The sequence below is a fragment of the Eublepharis macularius genome, chromosome 7 (genome assembly GCF_028583425.1).
Source record: "Eublepharis macularius isolate TG4126 chromosome 7, MPM_Emac_v1.0, whole genome shotgun sequence".
NCBI lineage: Eukaryota > Metazoa > Chordata > Lepidosauria > Squamata > Eublepharidae > Eublepharis > Eublepharis macularius.
The window spans coordinates 10898784-10923702 of record NC_072796.1 but is presented as its reverse complement, the minus strand read 5'-3'; the positions used below and the strand labels follow the sequence as shown (position 1 = coordinate 10923702).

At 46.2% G+C, this 24919-nt stretch overlaps 1 protein-coding gene across 1 annotated transcript in view; it reads right to left on the bottom strand.

Moving 5' to 3' along the window:
* Positions 1-24919, bottom strand: part of SEMA5A (semaphorin 5A) — a 155688-nt gene that overhangs the window by 9210 nt on the left and 121559 nt on the right. Inside the window, exons 14-19 of the mRNA XM_054984946.1 lie at positions 22639-22786; positions 17407-17632; positions 11168-11377; positions 8050-8220; positions 4510-4665; positions 71-118 (exon numbers count right to left, since the gene is read on the bottom strand). Of these exons, the coding sequence (XP_054840921.1) occupies positions 71-118; positions 4510-4665; positions 8050-8220; positions 11168-11377; positions 17407-17632; positions 22639-22786 (959 nt within the window). The remainder of the gene's footprint in view (positions 1-70; positions 119-4509; positions 4666-8049; positions 8221-11167; positions 11378-17406; positions 17633-22638; positions 22787-24919) is intronic.

Sequence of the window (24919 nt, the reverse complement as noted above, 5' to 3'; positions counted from 1 at the left end):
GGAAAGTAGCATAAAAAAGAGAAAACAAGAATGGGAAAAAACAAGAATGAGAAGAAGTAAAAGGCTTTACCACCGCATCGTTTTTCTTTGATGCTGCTGGTTCTTGCTACCATTATATCTGCAATAGAAAATAATCCAATTATGTAACACTGGTAAAGAACGACAGTTCTAAATCACTCTTGACGTTCCTTTTTGTAAATCCCTAATCAATCTGGAAAGAGAAATGCTTAAACCTGCAGAATTCTTTTTCACCACCTTACATTTGATGAGAAAAATAAAATATGTTCCATTCGGCAAAGATTTCACACCATAAACCAAGCACTTAAATCCAGCAAACACAGTCCACCTATCAACTACACTGTGAATGTGAAAACCTTCAGCAGGGGTGGGGATTAAAATCTCTTCTGCTGGCCTGCATACTGTGTGCTCCTACACCTAGGGAGGGACGGAAAGGAAGGAGCCCCTGGATTTGATCCAAAGTTCCATCTGAGTGCAGCATTCCATTTCCCAAAGTGATTGCCAAATGCTCCCACCTCCACACCTCCAGGGGGCCCACAAACAGGGCAAAAAGTCCCCCACTTTCTCCCTCCGTGCCTCAAATTCTATACACCTTTTTGAAAAGAACATTTCCTGTCAATGGTAGCTACCAGTCTCAGCAAAATTCAGAGATTGTATCTGATTAAATGCTCTGATCTGGATAGCCAATGTGAGCCTGATCTCATCAGATCTCAGAAGCTAAGCAGAGTTGGCCTGGGAGACCTCGAACAAAGGCCAGGGTTGCAGAGGCAGGCAATGGCAAACCACCTCTGTTAGTCTCTTGCCATGAAATCTCCATCAGGGATTGCCATAAGTTAACTCTGACTTGAGGGCACTCTCCATCTGATTAAACACAAATTTCAACAAGTCCTATGTCTTGGTTTCCAAATAGGGACAGGGTTGTGTAACTTCTCCACTCCTGCCGGAGAGATGTTTTGCTTTTGAGAGTGTGCTACGGCTGCTGATACAATGAAGTGGCAATGGGGCTTCCACACAGCAGGTTTCCTCATAGTTTCCCTGCCCTAGTCTTCCAGCAGTGGCCACTGCCCACCCTGGTACCACTACAACATTTCCATTTTTAAAAAATCAGCAATTGAGTATCACTATAAAACTCTTGTGCATCAGGTTCCTGAAATTCCCAGCTTTCATTTTACAAAAATGAAGTCTGTAGTCCCTTTCACTGCCCTGACCTGGGTAGCTCAGGTGAGCCTGATCTTATCAGATCTCGCAAGCTAAGCAGGGTTGGCCTTGGTTAGTAATTGGATGGGAGACCTCCAATGAAGACCAGGGTTGCAGAGGCAGGCAATGGCAAACCACCTCTGTTAGTCTCTTGCCTTGAACAGCCCAGCAGGGGTTGCCATAAATCAGCTATGACTTGAGGGCACTCTCCACCACCACCAAACTCCCTTTCATTGCAGAGATATCTCGTTTTTCAGCAAGAAAAGGGACTAGAGACTTACTTTTTTTTTCTTTATGTTTTTTTCTTTATTAGAAGGAAAGCCAGGAATTTAGAGAACCTGATACACAGCTTATAACATTATAGCAATATATAAATACTGAATTGCTGATTAAAAAAACACAGAAAAAGAGAGAAAATGGATGCTGCGGGGATAGGAGCAGGAAAAATGGCTCTTGTGAGAGCAAGATATGAACTTTCCCACCCACACAGCCGCTTTCCAGGCTTTGCTGCTATTTCCCCCCAAACTCTGCAGCAAAGCAGGTTTGGGAAGCACCTGGGAAAACCCTCCCGGGGAAACCCCAGGAGGTGCCCACGTTCACAGTGACGCTGCAGGGAAGCAGGACATGTCACCCCCCCCCCCACTTCCCAATTGCTTCGAAGCCGGGACAAATAACCCATGTAGAAATGGCCTCTTTTTAAAGCAGACAAGATCATTACACTTTGCTTAGATGGGCAGCTTCTACTGGCATGAAATATATCCGAGTATGGCGCCACTGTGATTTAGAGACTGGGTATTTGCAAGTAATGAGTTTTTTGCACTCCTTTTAGTGGAGGGTGCTGACTGTACTTGCATTGGGGTTTGGTGGCATCCCATTCTTTTGGGGCTGTCAAAAGTAACCATCACTGCTTGCAAGATTGTTCTACATACTTATATGTGTACTAAGGGTTGTGCAGTTCAGTTTTGGAAAAAAGATGATTTTTGCTGATTTGATAAAATTTGGCTTTTCTGGATCAAAATAGGCAATACCGAATCAGATTCAGCATTCTGCACTCAAGCCACCAAAATAATTCAGTAAAATTTGGTACACAAGGTTTGGCTGCTCCTTTGCGGTTTCCCTCAAAGAAACAGCAAAGAAACCACAGTTCCTGCCTTTTTTACAGAGGGGGAAGGGGGGGGGGTCATTTGTAAGCCAAACACCACCAAATTTGCAGAGAACCTACTCCTCAATGTCCTCTAAAGATTCCCCAAGTTTCATGAAGGTTGGCCAATTCTATGGGCTCCCCACAAGGTGCTCCCAACCACTCTATTTGTTCCTATAATGGGGGAACAGTCAAAGCTGAGTCCCACTGCAGAAACACACTGGGGCAACGGAACCATATTGAAGCACGAGAATGGATTCTCCTCCCCCAAATCAAAGAGAGGTAAGGGGACTGACATCACACCAGAGAATCACAACCATTCCACCCAAACCAAACTGTTGCAAACTTAACCCAACAGAAGCAAACTGAAGCAAGGAAATGCCTTGTGCTTGTGGTTGGGTACTGCTTGATTCTGTTCTGTGGGGTTTCTCCGCTGGCTGAACCCAGTGCCTGGCTGCTGTGAATGACACTGGTTCTGTTGGGCTAACAGTGAAATCCTAAGAATCCCTAAGGACTGGACTAACTCTTCCTGGGATTGCACTGAAATTTGCAACAGTGCCCCTTGCTTCACTTTGATTCTTTTGGGCTTTCTTTTGGATGAGCTCAGCTTGCATTTGGGAGTGTACCGTGGCCATGGCAGCCTTGCAGCTTCTTTGGGGACCCACGGAATTGGCTCTGGGGGTTCAATCTTCCTAAAACTGGGGAAGCCTTTAGAGGACAGAGAGGAGTAGGTGCCCTGCAAATTTGGTGGACTTTTCTTAAAAAATGTCCCCGGATGGCCCCCAGATAGTTTGCCCCGTAAGGAATAATGAAAAGTCGCTGGGGGCATTTTCTTTGAGGGCCCAGAGAATTGGGGTCCAATCTGCATAAAACTTGGAGGGTCTTTAGAGGACAGTCAGGAGTAGGTTCCCTACAAATTGGGTGAAGTTTTCTGGAAAAATGACACACACACCCCAGCCCAATAGATAGCCCACAGATTGATTTTCCTATAGAGAATAATGGCCAAATTAATTTCTCCAATATAGCCGAACTGAATTACAGAATCAGCTCGGTATTCCCACAATTCCAAATTTATTGGGGACTCCAGAATACCGAATCCAGATTTCCCAAATTTGGGGGGGAGGGGGAGGGTGCACACCACTAGTATGATCCCTCTGCATCCCAGATCTGCAGCAGAAGAGTAAGATTTGAATCCAGGAGTGCCTTAAAGACCAATAAGATTTTCAAGGTATAAACTTTCAGGAGCTTGACTCTCTACCCTTGACTCTCTCTAGCCTCTACACTGGAAATCTTGTTGTTCAGTAAGGTGCTATTGGACTCATATCTTAATAACTGTAACAAGAACAAAAGTTCATATGAATACTGCTCTTCTGAACAGATTATTGCCCACTTAGAGTGATGAACAAAATCAGTGTTACTATTAAACCCAGAACACAGCTAGAGAGCTGGGCTGAGAAGAGTGGCTGACCCAAGCCCACTTGGTGAGTTCATGGTGTAGAGAGATTCAAACCAGCAAAGTGCTGTGTTGCTGCTCAGTTACTTAGCCACTGCATGACAACAGTAAAAGAGCTCTTCTTGCTCTTCTACTACAGACCAACACCCCACCGGAGACCCGCAATACAATCCTAAGCAGAATTACATCCTGCTTAGGATGGTCTTGCTAGAGTCCAGGGCTTTTTTTCAGCAGGAACGTGGTGGAATGGAGTTCCGGAACCTCTTGAAAATGGTCACATGGCTGGTGGCCCCGCCCCCTGATCTCCAGGCAGAGGGGAGTTGCGATTGCCCTCCGCGCCACCAAGCGGCACGGAGGGCAATCTCAACTCCCCTCTGTCTGGAGATCAGGGGACGGGGCCACCAGCCATGTGACCATTTTCTCAAAGGGCAACCCACCTCTTTTCCCAGAAAAAAAGCCCTGCTAGTGTCCTAATGGTCATCCTCTCCAGCAAATACTAGAAGGATTCTATACAGAAGCATCTCTTCCTTAGGTATAAGCTCTGCCTCATTTACAACCCTTCCTTCCAGGAGATAGCACGTGCTTTGGAGGATGAGAAACTAACACTGCAGCTCTCTTACACAAGCTCAGTCCTGTCTCACAAGAGCATTAGCAGGATGAAGAATGCAAACGGCGGAAATAAGCGAGGCCCTGCCGTTACCTGGTATGGCGTTGGAATCAGAAACACACGGTCGGCTCTCAGTAGTATTCCCAGAACACTGCTGACCCACAGGAAACAAAACATCACACTGACGGGCACGGAACTGGACTCCAGATGAAGCGCAGCCAGACCACTCGGACCAGGCAGACCAGCTATCTGTGACAACCGGAAACAAAGTGAGCAGCAGTGTCTCGAACACAGCAAAGTATGTTTTTAAAAAAAGCTGTCATTCGTTTCCCTGTGAACACTCTGGGCTAGACGGTCACACAAATCAGTTTTTAGTGCCGTATCATCCACACACAGCAATCCACACACCAAGGCACAGACAGTCCTACTTGACATTGTTTAAAGCCAGAGAAGGGCAGGCCCAAGGGATTTTGGTGCTCCAGACAGCCTGGGATTTTGGTGCCCCCCCACCCCACCCCCGTTGCAACCTAGGTGTTGTAACCTGGCTACCCATGGAGCCACGCAGGCAGAGTTAACACACATGAATAGTTGAGTGGCATAAAACCAGCAGCCGACTGCTGTTCTTCCTTCCCTCTCTCTGTTGGGTGTTGGTGGGATGAGGGGGAGGGAAACATGCTGTGGCCTCCAGTGCTACCTAAGGCTAGTGGCACTGCCAGGACCTGCCCTGTGCCTCTCTCTGTGCCCCCCCGCCCTGGCTCAACATTCTAGGCCCAGGTCTGCTTCTGAAGCAGAGAATGGTAGATAAAAAGCCTGGCGTGTTCTTAAAAAAATGCAAGTGGAGATGGAAACATAAGGCTGATATATAAACGGAGAGCATGAAAATGTTTTTGTGCAAGGGAAAGTCTACTCTTTGGAGACTGGTATGCTTTCTTATCATTGATATAGGAACAGCACAGTGTCCGCAGAAAAGGTTATTTGTGAAGGTTTGATTCTAATTTAGATGCAGTCCGCTTGGGACGAAGATAATGACAAAGTAATGTTATGAAGTTTGGGTGAAGTTTTTGAATGTGTGGATGAGTAAGGAATAACACCGTTAAGTATGAATATGGATTATGATCAATTGTCCAAGATATGTAATTATTTTTTAATAATAAAATATTTTTCAACAAATCCACATGTCAGATAAGCCCCAGCATATCTGACATGCATCCGCCATATCCAGTTGTGTATTGTTATAGTAACAGGTCTCTGAGTACATGCAGAGTGGAGCCTGAGGTCTGTTGCACTATTGCTAACCGCTTATCTTGCCAGAGAGGTGTATTGCTTCTGAGAGTGTGACTACAAGTGACTTTCTTCACATGGAGAACACTAGATTTTTCTCGCAAGGTTACCTGGGAAGTGACGTCGACATCTCCTGCAGGCTGCCTGCTCCCAGGGAGCTGCTCTGGAGAAAGCCACCGTGTTGGTGAAGCTCCCACCGCAGCGACAGTGGAAGGATCTGCTGCAGGTTCTTCTGCTGTCGCCGCAGCTGAAGCTTCACCGACGCGGCTGCTTCCAGAGAAGCTCCCCGGGAGCAGGCAGCCCGCAGGACGCCCTGGGAGAAAGTAGCAGCTGCCCGCCCCCAAACGAAGCCTTCTTGTGGCTCTTCAGGCAGTGATTCTAACAGAGAGGGGACGGACCACTCGGACTTCACTTCCCAGGTAACCTTGCGAGAAAAATCTAGTGTTCTCCACATGAAGAAAGTCACTTATAGCTTTGCTCTAAGTTCCTGCTGAGCTTGGGAACTCGACCTTGACTTCAACACAGAGACTGAGCTGAGCTCCTTTCTTCCCCCCTCCCTTCTTCTCAGGCCTTGTGTGCCAAAACTCCTGACTGCTTTTCCCACTCGGGTGGGGACATTACCCTATAATTGACTGTACTCAATCACCTTTAGGCATTCCAGCCAATTCCATTGTCATAGTAGCTTGATACTGGCATTAACCCTTAATAAAACATCTTTAACTCATACACCTGAGTGATGCAGTGAAGTATTTGGGGAAATACCTGGCAAGTCCTGACACCGCATGCCCATAAGCTGAGGTGATGCCCACTGCCCTTCTGGAGGAGTGCCAGAGCTGAGCCCCAGTTCCTCCCTTCTCATTCAGCAGGATAGCCCTCGTAGTTTCCCATACATCGATGATCTGTCCAGTGGCACCAATGGCTATTCTTGACAATGGGTGGATTGGGGGCCAAGGGTACAAATTGTTTTAAATCCTTCCCAAATGAGGGAAGAGGGTGAACAACATTTCTCCTACCCCTTGTGATCAATCTACCCTGTGTGGACAACCAGGCACTGAAAAGCCATGAATCAGATGATGCCTTCATGCTCTGAAGCAGTGGAACTGAGGTTGAAACTAAACAACATGAGGTGGTGGAGAATGCCCTCAAATCATAGCTGACTTATGGCGACCCCTGGTGGGGTTGTCATGGCAAGATACTCACAGAGGTAGTTTGCCATTGCCTGCTTCAGCAACCCTGGTCTTCACTGGAGGTCTCCCATCCAATTACTGGCCAAGGCCAACCCTGCTTAGCTTCTGAGATCTGACAAGATCAGGCTTTCCTGGGCTATTCAGGTCAGGGATAAAATGAAATCCTGTCCTCAAGTCATAGCGGACTTATGGCAACCCCTGGCAGGTCATGGCAAGAGACTACCAGAGGTGGTTTGCCTGCCATTGCCTGCCTCTGCAGCCCTGGGCTTCATTGGAAGTCTCCCATTCAAGTACAAACCGTGACCAACCCTGCTTCTGAGATCTGATGAGATCAGGCTCACTTGGGCTATCCAGGTCGGGGCAAAACAACATGAGGCTCCTGCCAAAAAACGCATTCCTGCGTTGCGTTCTTTTCCAGTCCCCTAGGATGGCTCATCTCCTGACCTGAAACCAGCATATTGCCAGCCCCAACCCACATCATAGGCTGCTGCCGAGAAGAACCTGCAAATGCACGATGTGCTCACACAGCAGCTCCAGGTAAGTGATCCTTCAGGTTGTAAGAGATGGAGGGGGAATTCATGAATACCTGAAGCTGCCTTATACTCCATCAGACCACCAGTCCATCAAAGTCAGTAAAGACTACTCAGACTGGCATCAGCTTGCCAAGGTCTCAGGTAGAGGGAACTGAGGCACATCACCTGCTGCCTGGCCTTAACTGGAGACGTCGAGCATTAAACCCGGGAACTTCTGAAGGTCGAGCAGATGCTTTTCAACTGGCCCGTGCCTGGGCTACTGAACCTTTGGATGCCGTTTTTGGTGGAAGAGCTATGTCTAGTGTAATGTGTAAGACTTGGTATCAAAACACAGAACAGTTAACAGGCCGTGGGTTACAGTGAAGGAGACTGTTGGAGGAGGGTGGTGACAGGAGCTGGGTTCAAATCCCCACTTATGGGGTGACCCCATAAGCACACTGGGTGAACTTGCACTGCTCGCTGCCTCTTAGTCTAACCTTCTCAAAAGGTTGATCCAAAGATCATAAAATGCATGGGGAGGACCCATATGTGAGGCCCACTGGGAGAAAGGGTGGGACAGGGCAAGTCGTCCAAGTCCCCAGTTACTATCCAATACCGAAGCATTCTGAATTCTCAAAAGGGACTTCTAATACCTGGGCACGGTTGCGTGTTGCAGAGTGCTTCTTCAGTGTGGAGTCCCAGACAGATGTCCCCTCCATAAGCTGGTGCTGGGTTTGTGCAGGAGCGTGTCCTCATGTAATGCCCACTTCCACAAGTGGCAGAGCACTTCGACCACGATGACCAACAAGACCAACCTCCATCAACTGGAAAAAGACCAAACATATGATGTTGTTTTGTGTCTTCCAGAGCCAAGGTAAAGCCAGTTTGATGTAGTGGTTAAAAGTGGCAGGACTCTAATCTGGAGAGCCAGGTTTGATTTCCCACTCCTCCGCCTGAAGTCAGCTGGGTGTTAAGTTGTACTGAAGGGTGGTATATAAATCAGATGTTGTTGTTGTTGTTGTTAAAGTTACAAGGGTGACAGTCCCCCCCACCCACAATTCAACTCCTGTACTAGCTTAAAGATCAACAAAAATTTCCAGGGTATGAGCCTTCATGAATCAAAGCTCACTTCATAATTTTGACTTTGTGAGACTCACGAAAGCTTATAGCCTGGAAAATTTTGTTGGTCTTTAAGGAAGTATTTTTACAGACTGACATGACTACCCACCTAAAACAAACATATTTTCAATTGACATTGGCACGGGAGGTTGTAGCTGGCGATGAGAGAGCGGGTGAAGAGGGAATGGGCTGCCTAAACTATTTCCTCCCTCCTATTTTCCCTCACTCACCTGCATCATAAAAAAGATTTCAGGGTTTAACACTCTCTCTCCCCCGCTATACACTTCTCCATTAATAAAGACAGCCTCCCACACCTTGTATCCAGTTCAAGACAAAAAATCCAGAGATTGTTTACACAGTGCCTGCGTGCCAATTATTTTAGCCCTGGATATGAAGATAAAGGGAAGAAAGAAACCAACTATTTCCATGCATCCTTCATTGCTGAATGCTTTTCTAACCAAGGTGCTGAACTAAAAATGTGTCTGTAACAACCTTCAGGCCACTATCCAGGAAAAACATATAATTTTAAATTTGAGAGAGAGAGAGAGAGAGAGAGCAATATTATCTAATATTAAACAAGATGGCAGAAGCCCGCAGCAGTAACATATTTTCCAAAGAGGAAGCAAGAAAGACCCCAAAATTGATGTGATGTGGGAACTAGGGATCAGATCTTCCAGTTCTGTAGAACTTCAGAACAGGCAAATCTAAATCCCACCCCAACCCCACAGCTGCTATTTGCCCCTGGGGGTTCCTCAGATAACATCTTCAGAGGAAAGGATTTTAAGCTGTCACTGGGGGGAGCTTAAAACTCCCTCCCACTGCATCTTTGCTCTGAGCATTCCTGCTTGTTCCAAATTAAGGGAAAAAATTCAAGAAATCTTATCACAGACTTCCTGCGTCACGTCTTGTTAGAACCTGAGAGGGGGGCATTCCCCACATGGGGACAGGCGTATCTAGTCCCCGTGCTGCTGCTGTGGCCGCTAATCCACCACAGAGGGGACAGGACAGGACACAGAGGTGCTGGTGCCTTTTTTTAAAAATATGGAGACATAACAGTGTTATAGCGATATATCATTATTATACCAAAATATGCATGAGTTTCTCTGAATTCCCAGCTTTCATTTTTAAAAAGTAAGTTTCTAGTCCATTTTGTTGCAGAGAGATGCTCCCCCCCCCATCTATCTCTTCAAGTAAAGGGGCTAAAGACTGGGTTTTTATTTTAAATGAAATCTGGGAATTCAGAGAAACCCATGCATATTTTGGTACAATGGTATATAACACTATTAAGCTGCCAACTGCAAAAAAGAAAAGAAAAACTCTCTGCAGGAAAGAGGGGAAATGGCTATGGGGGATGGCTCCTGAGGGGTGGAACCAGGAAATCCAAACCCACATGGCAGCCCCCTGGCTTTGCTGAGACCCTTCTCAAAAGTTCATAGCAATGCAGGTCTGAGAAAGACTGGAGAAAAGCTAGGGAAACCTCGCGAGGTGCACCAACACACCGTGATGCTATTGGGGAGCGGGGAGGGGGGGGAACACTTCCGACCAGCACTGAACTGGGGGCAAATAACTTGTGCAGAAACACTGAATATGTTTTTCAGCAAGTAGAGCCTGGGTTCCCTAGACCCAACCTACTTATACCTCACCACTCAAACAACAGCTGCAGGGAACATTTCTTTTAAAGCTGGCAGGAGCTGATCTGAATCAGGGGTTTGGGGGGTGGGTGGGGAGAAGGGGAGTTCTGCCCTCCCATGACTTTTCCCTGAGCTGAAAGAGCCCCATAGAATGTTACTGCACAACTTTCAAGGTTCAAATAGCTCCAAAGTTATGCAAATAACTCTCCACTGAGGCCATTTTGTACGCAGGGAAAAGGTAGAGGCAGAAGGTGGAAGACACCTCCTCCCCTCATGCCAATGTTTGGAGTCAAATTGGCTCCTCCAGGCTTTAAAAGCAAAGTTCCTAGTATGTGTGGGAAAAGTGGGGAACCCAGACCCAACCTGTTGTGTAGTTTGACCCCAATGGACAAATAAGAGAAATTTGAAGACCCCTTCATACGTTGCAGCAGTGACAGAATAGTTGTTTCCCTGTAACATCTTTCCATACCACCTTAATGTTTGGAAGTCCTCTTTTCTGGCCTTGCCTAGTCAGGTAGGAAGGACCCACCTAATTGGTGACTCCACATGGTTTCAAAATTACCTCAGAATGTCTCGGTGCAACTGAAGAATGAAGATATGATGGTGTAAACCGCTGGACACTACTACAGACTAACATGGCTAACTCCTCTGCAACTGTTAGTAAGGAGTTACATAGCATGAATTTCTCTTGTACAACTAATTGTCAGAGCAAGACTGACACTCACATATCATCCTATTCCACATTTTGCTTGGCCAGGCTATTTGATTTATATTCACTACAGAAGTTGTGTACTCCTAAACGTGTTCAAGATTTACAAAGATTTTTTTTAAGGTTAATTTTAAATTTTCATCTTTTAAAATCCAAAATGGGTCTATAAATAGGTATTAAAAGGTACAGCAACACAGAATATGCAAAAACAACTTTAAAAATCAGAGCAGTGGAAGTGTTATACATTCAGAAAAAAAAAACATATGCCTGGTGAAATATTTCCAAATTGTACTGATTGTGCTGGTCTCTTGCCTGGGCATGGAAGGACGTTACACTCCTGGTATTCCAGGGACGGTCCCAGACAGGGCAGGCCTCCATACTTTGGCTCAGGATTGTTGCAAAGACGCTTGCGGTTTCGAATGCCTCGGCTACAGTCACGGCTGCACTGAGACCACGGAGACCACGGAGACCAAACACCATTAATGGTGTGAGCGGAGTAATGCCCAGAACGCATGAAGTCCCCTAAAAGAAATAGGTCAAAACAAAGAACCAAACAGGTCAACTCCCCAAGACGGAACAGGCTCACTTAGGGCCCAATTACATGTTACGATTTTTAAATGTACTCCATTTTGGTTCCCCCCCTCCACCTGACTGACTCAGACAGGCACTCATCAGTTTAGAGGCAACTTGTTTCCCAAGCACCCCAATTCAGATCGGGAGATTTCCCACCCCAAAACAGCTTCAGGGGGACCTATTTGCCTCAATGAGCTGTGGACAGTGCACACCTTTCTCTGCCTCCCCTTCCCTGAAGCAGCCCTTTAGTAATGAAATTCCTCTCTGAGGCTTGGCAGAGTATTGCAACCAAAATGAATTCAACTGCAGTGGGCAGGCTTGCCAAGTCTGGGTTGAGAAATTCCTGGAGATTTGGGAGGTGGATCCTGGGCGGGAGGGCTCTTAGCAGGCTATAATGTCATAAGAGTCCATCCTCCAAAGCAGCCATTTTCTCTATGTAGTCTGGTGATCAATTACAAGAGTGGCAGGACTCTAATGTGGAGAGCCGGGTTTGATTCCCCACTCCTCCGCTTGAAGCCAGCTGGGTGACCTTGCATCAGTCACAGCTCCCTCAGAGCTCTCTCAGCCCCACCCACCTCACAGGGTGATTGTTGTGAGGATGATAATAACACACTTTGTAAACCGCTCTGAGTGGTCATTAAGTTGTCCTGAAGGGCAGTATATACATTGAATATTATTATTGTTGTTGTTATTAATTTCAGGAGATCCCCTAATGGGGGGCTGCAGTAATGAAAGGGAATCAAGTTAAACAGTCTCTGGTTTGTGGCGTAGAACTCGCTGCCACAGGATGTGGTGATGGTCGCCATCTTGTAAGGCTTTAAAAGGGGAGTGGACAAATTCATGGAGGACAGGGATATCAACAGTCATGATGGACATCTACTCCCCTCCAATACCAGAGGCAGTATTCTTCTTTAGATCAGTTGCTGGGGGGTAAAAGGAGGAGGATGCTGTTACAGTCATCCTGCCTGTGGGCTCAGCCACTGGGTGATCAGAAACCTAGACTGGACGGGCCTTCCTTTGTCACTGTTATTTAATAAAATTACTTAATATACAAAGATGAGTTCAAAACAAAAGAATTCAAAACAAGTACAGTTAATCAAGGCTTTTTTTCTGGGAAAAGAGGTGGTGGAACTCAGTGGGTTGCCCTCGGAGAAAATGGTCACATGGCTGGTGGCCCCGCCCCCTGATCTCCAGACAGAGGGGAGTTGAGATCATGTGACCATTTTCAAGAGGTTCCGGAACTCATTTTCAAGAGGTTCCGTTCCACTGCGTTCCAGCTGAAAAAAAGCTCTGCAGTTAATCATATACACGTCAGCACTGTCTGTCTAACACTTTCTTCTGGTTTTACTTTATTCTAGTATCAAATAAACAGTCACCAATGTTGAATAATTCTCTTTCCTTTTCCATGTCTATTTGTACATCTCAAGCATCATTTATCAGCCTTTGTGTGATGAAATGTACAGCTAACTTGAATTTTGATCCAGTAGGTTTGTTGATGGATATATAAAAGGATGCCTCTGAAAACCTTATAGCCCTGACTTGTGCTCATTTACTCAGAAGTATGCCCTAATTTGCTCAACAGTGTTACTCACAAGTAAGTGTACCCAGGGCTGGAGTCTTACAGTGCAAATTTAAGCAGTTACACTCTTCTAATCAATAGACCTAGAAAGATGGAACTCTAAGAGTCTCTTTACACAAGACCTCTTACACGAGGGCGTTCAAATGTAGGGAGTCACAATGTTAGCCAGGAAGCATAGTTTAAAAAGACAGATCCAAACGCTCTGTCAATTTCATCTCTCTAAAGAAGGGTAGTTTTAAAAGACAGAGCTGGCAGAAATTGTTCCTCAGAGCGTTTGTTAATTTCATCTTCACCTCACCAAAGGAGCAATCTCCCCCAGCTCTGGTTTTTTAAACTAGGCTTCCTGGCTAACATTGTGTCTCCCTACACTTGAACATCCTTGTGTAAGAGGCCTCGTGTAGAGAGACTCTTGAGTAGGAGTGCGCTGTTTCCTTGTCAAAGAACTCTACTTCTACCTGGTTCTGGGTCATTTAGGAATCTCTAACAGAATCCATTAAGAGAAAATAACAAGTCCAAGTATTTATATGGCACTTTCAAGCATTAAAGTGTTTCACATACACTGCTCCTTCCAACAACCCTGCAAAGTAGGGCAGTGGCACTCCCTCTGCATTGCTGAAGAAGGAATGAGAATGAGAGTTTGCATGATACTACCGTATCGGGTTCATGGCAGAGAGGAAATGTGAAACCCGTCTTCCTGCTTCATCTCTTAAGTCTCTGGGCCTCTGCATTCATTATTTTGTTCCTTCAACTCCAGCTCCAGATTTATTTCCATTTGCAAACTCTCACACGAATGACAGTCACCCACTCCTTTTTAATTAAAGGAAAACAAGCTTGTAAGGAGGCCTTGAAAGGCTGCCAGAAAGGAAAAGGCATTGTTCTTTGCTGGCCCAGAGTCAAGGATGAGGAGTAATGGGCAAGCCGAGACAACATGCATTTAAGTGGCGCCTCAGGAAAAGACTCCAGCAGCCGCTCTGACAAACGGACCACGGAGCTACTCTCAAGGGATATTTTAGTTTCCGAGGTTCCTGCTGCAGGGGAGATTGCGGGAATAGATGGCCTCTCTCGACAGTTGAAAGGGACTACAAAGTGTCCCAATATTTTGCTTCATGCACTCAACATTTGTATCAATAACACCTCTGGGCGTATGCAAGAAGACAGAAAAAAGCAGGGGAGACAGTCTATTTAGTCAGCCCCTGAAGTACTGGGGGATGCGTTTTGTGGCCAGGGCACTGTAAGATCAGAACTCCGGTCCTTACTACCACTTTGCCAGTGCCAGGAACATCACTGCGACTGGTTGAGACACCGTAAGTAGACCTCAAGACTGTCAAGCTGTCTCCCAGTGCAATCCTATGCAAGTTACTTGTTAGGATCCAAGAGACCCAGGTTCAAATCCCCACTCTGTCATGAAAATGCCATGAAAATGCCCTGGGTGACCTTGGACCTGTCTCTCTCTCTCTCTCTCTCTCTCTGCCTAACCTACCTCACAGGATTGTTGTTGTGAGGACAAAATGGAGCAGGGAAGAATGATGCTGTAATCTGCTTCGGGAGAAAAGCAGGGTATCAATATCTGAATTATTAAATGTTTCTAATTGTATAAAAAGGATGAGGTGCCTATAAATGGAATAATTCCAAGATGTTTTGATAAGTGATAAACTTGCTGAAATTTAGGCACAGTTTTACAGCAGTTTTCATTTTACTTTTAAGGCCATGCTGCCCTCACCACACGCAGGGTGCAGGGGCAATTCTAAGGATAGCTGACAGAAAGGGAAGAATCTCTGTCCTGGTTCTCCCTTCCAACGACCCCCTGCCCCCAGTTGCCATTGTCCCCTTAGTCTCACTTATGTCCTATTCGGCAGCCCAGCTCAGGAAAAGAGATTAAGCATTCGGCAGAAGGGGGGATTCTTCCTGGCCGGCAGGGGGTCCTTTCCCCCTGAATAGGGCAATGGACATGCAGTTCCAACCAAAGAAGTTTTGGAAAACGTGCAGTTCAAGAAACTGCTATGCTTGCAATTCCCCACTGAGCAACCCACACATAGGCCGATAAAGAGTTCAGCCAAAGTACCCAATGAAGTTTTGCTGGGTTTGGTTAAGATGCTCAGCATCTTTATTCATGAACCAAGTGGAGGAATGGACAGCACACTGATAAAGGGTCAGTCATCAGATTCAGGGATAATGCAAAACTGGAAATGACTGCCAATTTTTTAAGAGATTGAAGACATGTTCAAACGGAAGACAGCATATGGAAGAGCTGAACAGATAACAGTAACATGAAACTCATTAATAACAAAAAAAGAAGTGAATGAGAACCAAATGCACAAGACGGGAAATACCAGGAAAGGCGTTAACTCTCAGGAAGGAGTCAGGGGAGATCACGGGGTAAGGAATGGACCGCAAACCAACAGCGAGCAGCAAGCCCTCATTTAGAACACAACGTGCAAGGCGCTGCAAGTCAAGGAGGCGGCTGGACAGTGGGGACTTTCCAAAGGCAGCAATGGCAACAGTAAAAACTCTAAAAGGCAGACAGTGCGAGTCTCTCTGCACGAGACATCTGACATGTGAAGAACACGTGTTGGGAGATGTAATGGTAGCCAGGAAGGGTAGTTTAAAAAGACAGAGCCGGCGGCAGGGCAAAGGCTTTGCTATACATTGGAGCTGTGTGACGGGGCTGTGAAATGCCAGAAGGGAAGAAACCTCAGCCCATTATAACCTCTCCAGGTCCAAGCCCGGCTCGGGAAGGCAGCTCCAGCCCATTTCCATTCTTCGCTGCCCTCTGGTTGTGATCCCACAGAGTTTTAGACTGGAGAGGTGAAACTGACAGAGCCTCTGGGGAGGCAAAGGTGAAATTAACCCACCCTCTAAGGAGCTATCTCCGTCAGCTCTGTCTTTTTAAACTATGCTTCCCAGCTAACATTGCATCTCCCTAGACTTGGCAAACATGCACCGAGGCGTCTCATGTAGAGAGACTCTGAGGGTGAAGGCAGGAAATGTCTATATTCAGACGGGAGAAATGATGGGAGGATTTGGGGAGTTTTCAAGATCAAAAATAAAGGCTGTACATTCGTTTCAATATTTGAATGTATGCTGAAGAGTTATTCAGTAATGAATCAAATTACGCGGGAAAACTGGGGAATCCTCTTGGAGCTTTTTCAAGGAAAAATTGAACAGGGAGTTGTGAAGAAAGCTTTAGGGACGGAGGATCTCACTGACTGTGCCATGGAAGGCAAACACACCAAGCCTGTTTCCACACAGACGTTTTGCCCAGCCTTAGCTTCCTTACGACAGTGTTGTTTCTGGGAGCATCCATATGATGTCATCCTCTATTTGTCCTACTTTTGTGTCCCCCCCTCTCTTTGCAGTGATCTTTCCTAAACCTGGTTTGGTACAATCATTTTGGAGAGTCAGTGGTCATCGTGCCTTTGCACGTTGTACATTTTTGCAGGTTGTTCCTACATCAACACCACCACTAGCTTTGACTCAGCCTCCCATGGCAGACATTTCCCCAGGCACCGCAGGACTTTTTTGGGATTTAAAAAAAATATATCAGTCATTGATATGTTGCTATAACTCTATAACAGTATGTCAACTCCCCTTTTTTCTTTCCCAAAACAGTCCTCAAGAAAGCCCTTTGTTGGCAGGAGGAGAGCGAAATGGCGGCTGCAGAGGGCACGGGGGAAGAGGAAAGTGTTGGGAAACTGCGCAGATGCTCTGCTGCCACCACAAATGTAGTCGCAGTGGTTATGACAGCACACAGAGGATCACCGTGTGGAAGCAGCCCGGCACTGCTGCATTTCTTTCTTCCTAGCTGACAGTCTTGTGACAAAGAGTAAAATCCTGTTCAAGAGGATGCTACTAAGGACGAGCAAAATCTGCCCCTACCATGGGAGCCATTGAACAAGGGGCAGTTCTATTTGTCACCAAATGACTCCCTCTACAGCAGCATCTTGTATATGCCATATTTTTTTTTCTTTTCCGTCAGGTTGCATCTGACTTACGGCGATCCCATCACGGGGTTTTCAAGGCAAGAGATGTTGAGAGGTGGTTTGACATCACCAACCCTGGACTTCTTTGGTGGCCTCCCATCCAAGTACTAACTGGGGTTGACCCTGCTTACCTTCAAAGATCTGACGAGATTGGGCTAGGCTAGGCTAGGCTATGCAGATCAGGGCATGCCATATCTGCCCAGTCCAAATATTAGTAATCCAGTGTTGGGAGGGGGCAGGCAGAGTCCTACATGGACCATTTCAACTCCATTTTTGTCTGCCATATAAGCAGCCTCTCAAGTCCCTCTGCGGCCGACCATAATCATAACTGCTAGTGATTTGATTCAGACCAAAATCGGTAGCACCTTCTGCACACCAACGGAAATGAATCTGAGGTTCTGATGAGTGCTACTGCTTACCATCCGTTGAGCATCCAGTGGAGCCATCGCTGGAACAGTAACGCATTTCAATCCTTTGCCTTCCCACATCTAGCAAACTTGCATCAGGCAGCCGCGCCTTGCAGGTGTATCGGAATCGCTGCTCATAGTGCCCTCCGTTGTCAGAGATGTTGACGGGAGTCCAAGGAGTCCACGGAGTTGTCTTCTTCAGCTCTGGACAGGGGTTAGTGTTGCAAGCTTGATACTCCTATGGGGGATGCATTCAATCAATCAATCAATCAATCAGTCAATCAATCAATCAATCAGTCAGTCAATTAATCAATCAGGACCTTTAATGGCATAATAGCATACAGGATAGGCTAATACAAATTACAGGATTGTTACAATAAAAGGATAAAAACGTGTACAGATAAAATTCAAGTATAACATCGGATCATCACTGTGACTTATCTTGACAATTCTTAATGGCATATTGAAGAAACAAAGCATCCTTCTTGGTTGTACCAGGTGTCCTTCAAGATATATTGGACTTTAATATGATCAGACAGAATAAAGTTAAGATACTTAAAACAAATATTTGCATAAAAGGGACAATAAAAGAGGATGCATGGGACTGTTTCAATACATTTCAATTTATACAGACAAAGTCTAGCAGAGTAGGCTATTTTTTGGATGCAATCATCGACTATAACAAAGACCGCACTCAAAAGCATTGCTGCATCAATTCCAGCCAATTTCACCAATTGACAATTAAGTCTATTTGCATGTATTTCCTCAATGACTGCATCTTAACATTATATTCTGAGATAATATTTACTAAGGGACTCTCCCCAGATTCACACGCACAAGAGCCTTGCAGGCAACCGAACTTTGGCTATAGATTTTTGCATTAGTAGTTCTCAGCGTGGCTAATTTATATGCACTTTCAAATCTCTATTTGTACTACAGCACTTTAAAATGGGGAAAGGCCTTGATCATACAACTTGGCATCTCCTTTACCCTCTTCTTAAGAGCCGATGACATTGTGTCAGATGACCTAGACTAGGAATGACTACTTGGTGGTTAAAGAGCCGCACGCACGCACGCGCGCGCGCACACTCACACACGTGGGTGTATGTGTTGGATCCTGCAAGGATCTCTGGGAAATGTAGTCTTTAATTTAAAAAAAAAACAGCTGCTCAATGTGATTCTCAGCTGGGGAGAATCGCAACTGGAGGGACTTTCTCACACACACACTCTCTCTCTCTCTCTTTTAAAAATCCTCTGGGAGCTTGGAATCAGGGTAGGGGTGGGAAACAACATAACAAGAGGCAGGAAAAAAGCTCAGATGTTTTGCGAGAGAGAAACCCAGTCCCTCCCATTCTTCTTCTCCCAGCACAGAATTGTAGTATGGATTCCCCCCTGCCTCACCACCCCATCTCTGAGCTCCTGAAGGGAAGAGAGAATCTCTCCAGTCAAGTGGCTGTTGTTTGTAAGAAAATCCACTCAACTCAGTTTTCCTCCAGGAGCTTGGAGAGGTTGGAGGGTAAGACTACTGCTCTCCCAGGGAAGCTTGTGTGATCCAACCCGTGCTCTTCACATGTAATTCATCTCATGTGTTTCCACTCTCTCTCTTAGGAGGAAAGAAGCTGGCCTGGCTCGTACTAGTTACTGGTACTGGTAACATAGTATGTTACTGGTCTGTCTCACTTCTATCCTTGCTGATTCCCTTCCAAGTTTCTCAGATGCTTCTGTGTCATCACAGGGACCCTTTGGGGGGTGTCCTACTGTTTTGTATGGGCTACTAGTTGGGTCAGCAGTGACATGTGTTCTGATGAAGAACTGCTTCTCTCCATACAACTGTGCTGAGATCAGTCTGACATGAAAACCTTGGAGTGTCTTAACTGTATTAAGTGAGCATAGGAGTAAGATCTAGAACTTTCCCAGAGTGACCCCACCCCAATAAATTCTTTGCAAGAGGATTCAAGTTAAGCTATCTCCTTTTGAAGCTTCTACGAAGGATGCAAGATTTTCTGCTCGGAACTGGCATTAGACTGATATTGTTTTACTCTTTACTGTTTTACTGTTTTGCTTTTTTTTAGGCAATTCTCTTATGCATTGGACTTCATTTGTAAACTGCTTTGGGTGCAGGACCAAGAGGCACTGATAAACAAATAAATAATGCCTGAGAGGGCGGTCCAAGCCTTGAGCAGACTGGCTGGGAAGGATCAGGCCCGGCCATCCCGGATCGAGACAAAATATGTTGGATGCCTTCTCATGAAAAATGCTTTGTTTGAATGAACACTAAATGCAATACTGGCGTTTTATGACGTCTTCTCGTTTTAAGCCTTTGGGTTAGTGCATGATCTCTGGCTTTTAGTTCTAAATATACCGTTAGCACAAATGTTCTTCAGTGCTGGTTCAAAGTGAGATTTGTAATTACAGCAGCTAAAGAGAGAAATCATACCCTTTCATATAATGCTACAGGTCAAAGGAGAATTTCTCTCGCAAATTCCTATGGCGTGACTTCTTTCTCTGACCTTTACTTTCCATTCAGATTTAAAGGTTCTCCAAGGGAGGCTGAAATAACCAGGTTTTTCCCCCCTTTAGGATAAAGAGCGCCAGTCTCAAAAGCCTGTAAACACATGATCCAGAAGCTGGTGAGAGCCAGTTCGGTACAATGGACTGTTGCACAGTGTTAGGTAAGAGAGATCTGCATTCAGTTCCCTTCCCAGCCAGTCACCACCATCTCTCAGCCTAACCTACCTCTCAAGGTTGTTGTGAGGATATAAAGCGGGGGAGGGCGGGGGCGGGGGACCATACATACAACAACCCCAAGCTCCTTGAAGAAAAGATGGGATAAAAATGCCAAAAAGAACCACAAACATTATTTCTAAATACATTCAGAAAGAAAAGGCCTTTATGAAATGTTTTTGCTTCTGTTTTAAGTATATTCAAAGCCTAAAGCAAAATCAGAACAGAAAAGTTGGTAATCATTTCATAGTTCCCATTTTGATACAGCTTAATTAGCCGTCAATTGTTTCTGAGAGCCAAACTAGACGTTACTTTTTTATGATTTCACCACAGACCCAACTTGTTTTCCCCACGCCCAAGTTATACTTCCCGCAACTTGTGCTTCTTTCAACAAGCAGCTGCAGGGAACGGCTCCTCTGAAAAAAGGAGGGCCCAAACAAGCTTGGAAGGCCACTACAAGGGGAGGAAGGGCTCCTGTCTTCCCCTATAAGCCAGTTTCTTGTGTGGAAGCAGCAAGTACAGGAGTTACTTCCCCATTTTTGCTACTTCACACGCACAAACGTTCCACACGGTGCAGCAAAACCAGGTGCGGTTTTTGCTCAAGAAAACAGCTTTGGGGAAGGCAAGAACCCTCCCTCCCTCCATGGCACTGTTCCAAGCCCATTTGGGCTCTCCCCTTTTTAAAAAGAAGCCATTTCCCACAGATGTTGTGTGGCTTCTGCACATTTACACTAAATAAGAAAATCCAAGGCATAAAATAGAGCAAATAAAACAATTTAAATAAGGATCTAATTACAGTACAATATAATTACTGAGACCTGAATATCACCAATCAGTATCTGGATGCTTGATGGGTAATTTTGATATTCTTATTGGATAGGAGATAATCAAGTCTAGCTTTTTTTCAGTGAGAGCAGGGATTTTACCTAATAGCGGTGCGATCATCTCATCCCGTGCTTCCTTATCATATGAGCAGCTAAAAAACATGTGCTCTATAGTTTCCACCTCTCTTAGTGGACACAGGAGCAAAGCCTTTCCAGATAGGGGATTATATTGTATCTGCCTTCCAGTACTATACAGTAACGTCTAGTTCGGCTCCAAGTTCAATTCAAGGTGCTGGCAACGGCCTGTAAAGCCTTTCATGGCCTGGGCCCACGTCTGAAGGACATGAAGTGCCCATGTGCCAGCTACTGTCTTCAGGCTGTCACTGCTGGCTGTTCCTCCACCTGGCACTGACCAAACCCAGGCCTCTCCTGTCATGGCTCCCACTGTTTGGAATGGGCTTGCTGCAGAGGTGAGAGGCGCTCCCTCATTGGAGATCTTTAAGAGGTGCAGCAAGACTTGCATGTTTGCAAGAGCTTTTGATGGACTCTGAAAAGCAGGCAACATACTGGGGTGGGAAGGTCTTTGGGGTTTATTATTTTATCTTGGTTTTAACTTGTAATGTTTTTATTACTACTGTGAGCTTACATAATGAAGTTAGGAAATAAGTGCCCCCCCTGCCAGGTGACCATGCTTTAAAACAAGGATAGAAGCCTGCACCGTCAGAACCAGCCTCTTTCCAAACCCAGAGCCAAAGAGGCTCTCCCACCTTGGTCCCCACGCCTTTTTGTCTTTCCACTGTCCATCACAGTATCGTGCCTTTCCACTGACCTCGCTGCATCTTACACAAGGCGGGCAGCAGCACAGCCTGTGATGGGGCAGCTGCTACTTTGGGCAAAGCCCACTGCTGCCACCACCTCCGCCTCCACCCTTGAGCACACTCTGCCATCTGCTCTCCAGTGCCCTCGGGGCAGCTGCTACTTTGGGCTAAGCCCACTGCTGCCACCACCTCCGCCTCCACCCTTGAGCACACTCTGCCATCTGCTCTCCAGTGCCCTCGGGGCAGCTGCTACTTTGGGCTAAGCCCACTGCTGCCACCACCTCCGCCTCCACCCTTGAGCACACTCTGCCATCTGCTCTCCAGTGCCCTCGGGGCAGCTGCTACTTTGGGCTAAGCCCACTGCTGCCACCACCTCCGCCTCCACCCTTGAGCACACTCTGCCATCTGCTCTCCAGTGCCCTCGGGGGTGTGGACAGTGCAGGTGACTGTCAGCATGAGCAGTAGGCGGACCCAGCAGTGGACAGGGCAAGACTGCCGAGGCAGATGAGGAGCAGAAGGGAAGGGAGGTGAGAGCGATGGACAGAGGAGGTACCTGGTGATGGGCAGAGGAGGGGAGAGACCGTGGGAAGTCTCTGCCCACTCCCTAAAAAAACTCAAGAACCCACCCAGGTCTTAGTCCTCTGATTACAGTGCCACCTTCCTTCAGGCTCCTACCCCACGGGCTCTCCAGTACCTGATCAGCATTTTAGCCTTTCACCTGTCCTACACCGCTTCCACGCCCATTCCGGCCCAATAGAGACCTTTTAATTTTCCGAAGCCACTAATTTACATCAGCATTTCTTTGGCTCATTCTACACATAAAAAGGGCCATACAAATACAAATCAGGCATCCACAAATTCTAGGCAAGTCTACTCACAACACTGCAGCCAGGACAGTCCGGGCCATTCTCGCACACCCTGTGGCGGGCCTGAATTCCTCCTCCACATGGGGCTGTACAGCGTTCCCAGGCACCCCAGCCAGTCCAGAACACGTGCGGGGAACACAACAAATGCTCATTGCAATACCTGTGGGAAATGATTTATTTATTCAGTGAATATCTATGCTACTTCTCCAAGGAACTTGCCAAAGGTGGCGTAGAAAATGAAACATCATAAAAATACAACACATTATGAAAGCTGTTAATTAAAACCCAGCCAAAGTGTAACAACATAAAACATTAAGCAGCTTAATGTTATTATAAAACAGTTCTCCATCTACAAGCAGACTATTAAAACAACGTTAAAAGAAATTCCTCTTAATTAAAAGTCTGGGTAAAAGGAAACATTTTGGCCTGGAAACTAAAAGAGAGTAGCATAAGCACAAGACAAAGCTTGGCGGGGGGGACATTGCACAGGTGAGGAGCCACCACCGAAAAAGCTCTGTATCTTGTCCTCACCTACCTATGAAGTTGGAGGCACAGAGAGCAGGGATTGAGATGAAGTTAGCTGAAGCATAAGCTAAAATGAATCTTAGCTTATGCTTCAGGTACTTTGGTTCCAAGCCATTTGGGGCTTTAATGGTAAGAACTGTGGGAACTGTGTTCTATATTAATTATGATGTTGTTTTTATTGTGTTTTTAAGATATATTTATAATTGCTGTAGCCCGCTCCAAGCTTGCTTGCAGGGAGGGCAGGCTAGAAGCCAACCAACCAACCAACCAACCAACCAACCAACCAACCAACCAATAAAAGAACCAGCATTTTGAGTTGTGCCCCAAAACAAATGGACAGCCTGTGCAGATTTTTCAGCACTGGGGTGATACAATCCTTGTATCCCACCCCTGGCAGCTGCATTTTAAACAAGCTAAAGTTTTCCAAGAGAGCCCCCTATAGAACACATTACAGTAATCTAACCTGGATGTAACACTAATCTAACATGGATCAGTAATCTAACATGGATCTACAGTAATCTAACATGGATCAACATGGCCAGATAATGCTGTTTGTTGTAGGACTACAGCTGCATATCAGCCGAAGCTAATAAAAGTTACAATGTGCCCCAGAGGAGACCTGAGCCTCCAGCAATAGCCGGTAGCACCCCCCTGCTATGAACCTGCTCCTTCAAGTGGGGGAGCGCAAGCCTCTCCAGGCCAGGCTGATTACTCAGAGTCTCTTTACACGAGACTTCTTACATGAGGATGCTCAAAAGAAGGGAGATGCAACGTTGGCCGAGATGACAGACTGGAAGGCTTTGTCAGTTCCCCTCTCTACAGAGCCAGCAGAGATTGCTCCTCAGGGGGGTTGTTTATTTCCTCTTCTCCTTCTCACAGGCTCTGTCAATTTCACCTCCCCTTTGGGGAGGGGAAGATGAAATAAACAAACCCTCTTTGCCAGCTCTGTAGAGTGCGGAAATTGGCACAGCCTTCCGATCTGTCTTTTAAATCTTGCTTCCCAGCTAACATTGCATCTCCCTTCATTTGAGCATCCTCGTGTAAGAAGTCTTGTGTAGAGTGACTCTCGGTCCTTGAGCAGCTTTAGCACTGACACACCCATACACCCATCCTGTCTGAATGGATCTTCAGAAAGAATGCAAAAGGGAACTGAAACTCTACACGTGGTCTCAGCTGTCTACATTATTTAGAAGTCTGGTGGGTAGCTGCACTACCAATGGGGCAAAGCAACCTGTCTCAGCCCGCCAAATGGGTCAGAGGATTTTTTAAAAATGTGATTTACCATAATATACCACATCGCATGGTGTCTGAATGATTTCAATGGAACAAAATATTATCCTACTATATTTAGCCTGCGAAAGCGGGGACGGCGGAATATAAATATAATAAATTAAATTAAATTAAATTAAATTAAATAAAAGGCTAAGCGTATTCAAGACAACTCACTTCCTACCCTGGTGCGCCTCCAGAGAACGTTGCTGTGCAGGGAAGCCCAGATGAGGCAGCCAGACCTCCAGAGAGAGCCCCATGGCAGGAACCACAAGCCAGATCAGGCACGGAGCAGGCAGCAATGCCTGCCCCCCACCTTCACCCAGCTGGGATCAGGAGTGAAGCAGGTGGCAATGCCCACCCCCCCGCCTACAACCAGCCGGGATCAGGAACAGAGCTGCTGGAAATGTCCTCTGCTCTTTACCCAACTGGGATCAAGAATGGAGCAGGTGGAAATGTCGCCCCCCACTTTCACCCGGCCGGGATCAGGAGCAGAGCA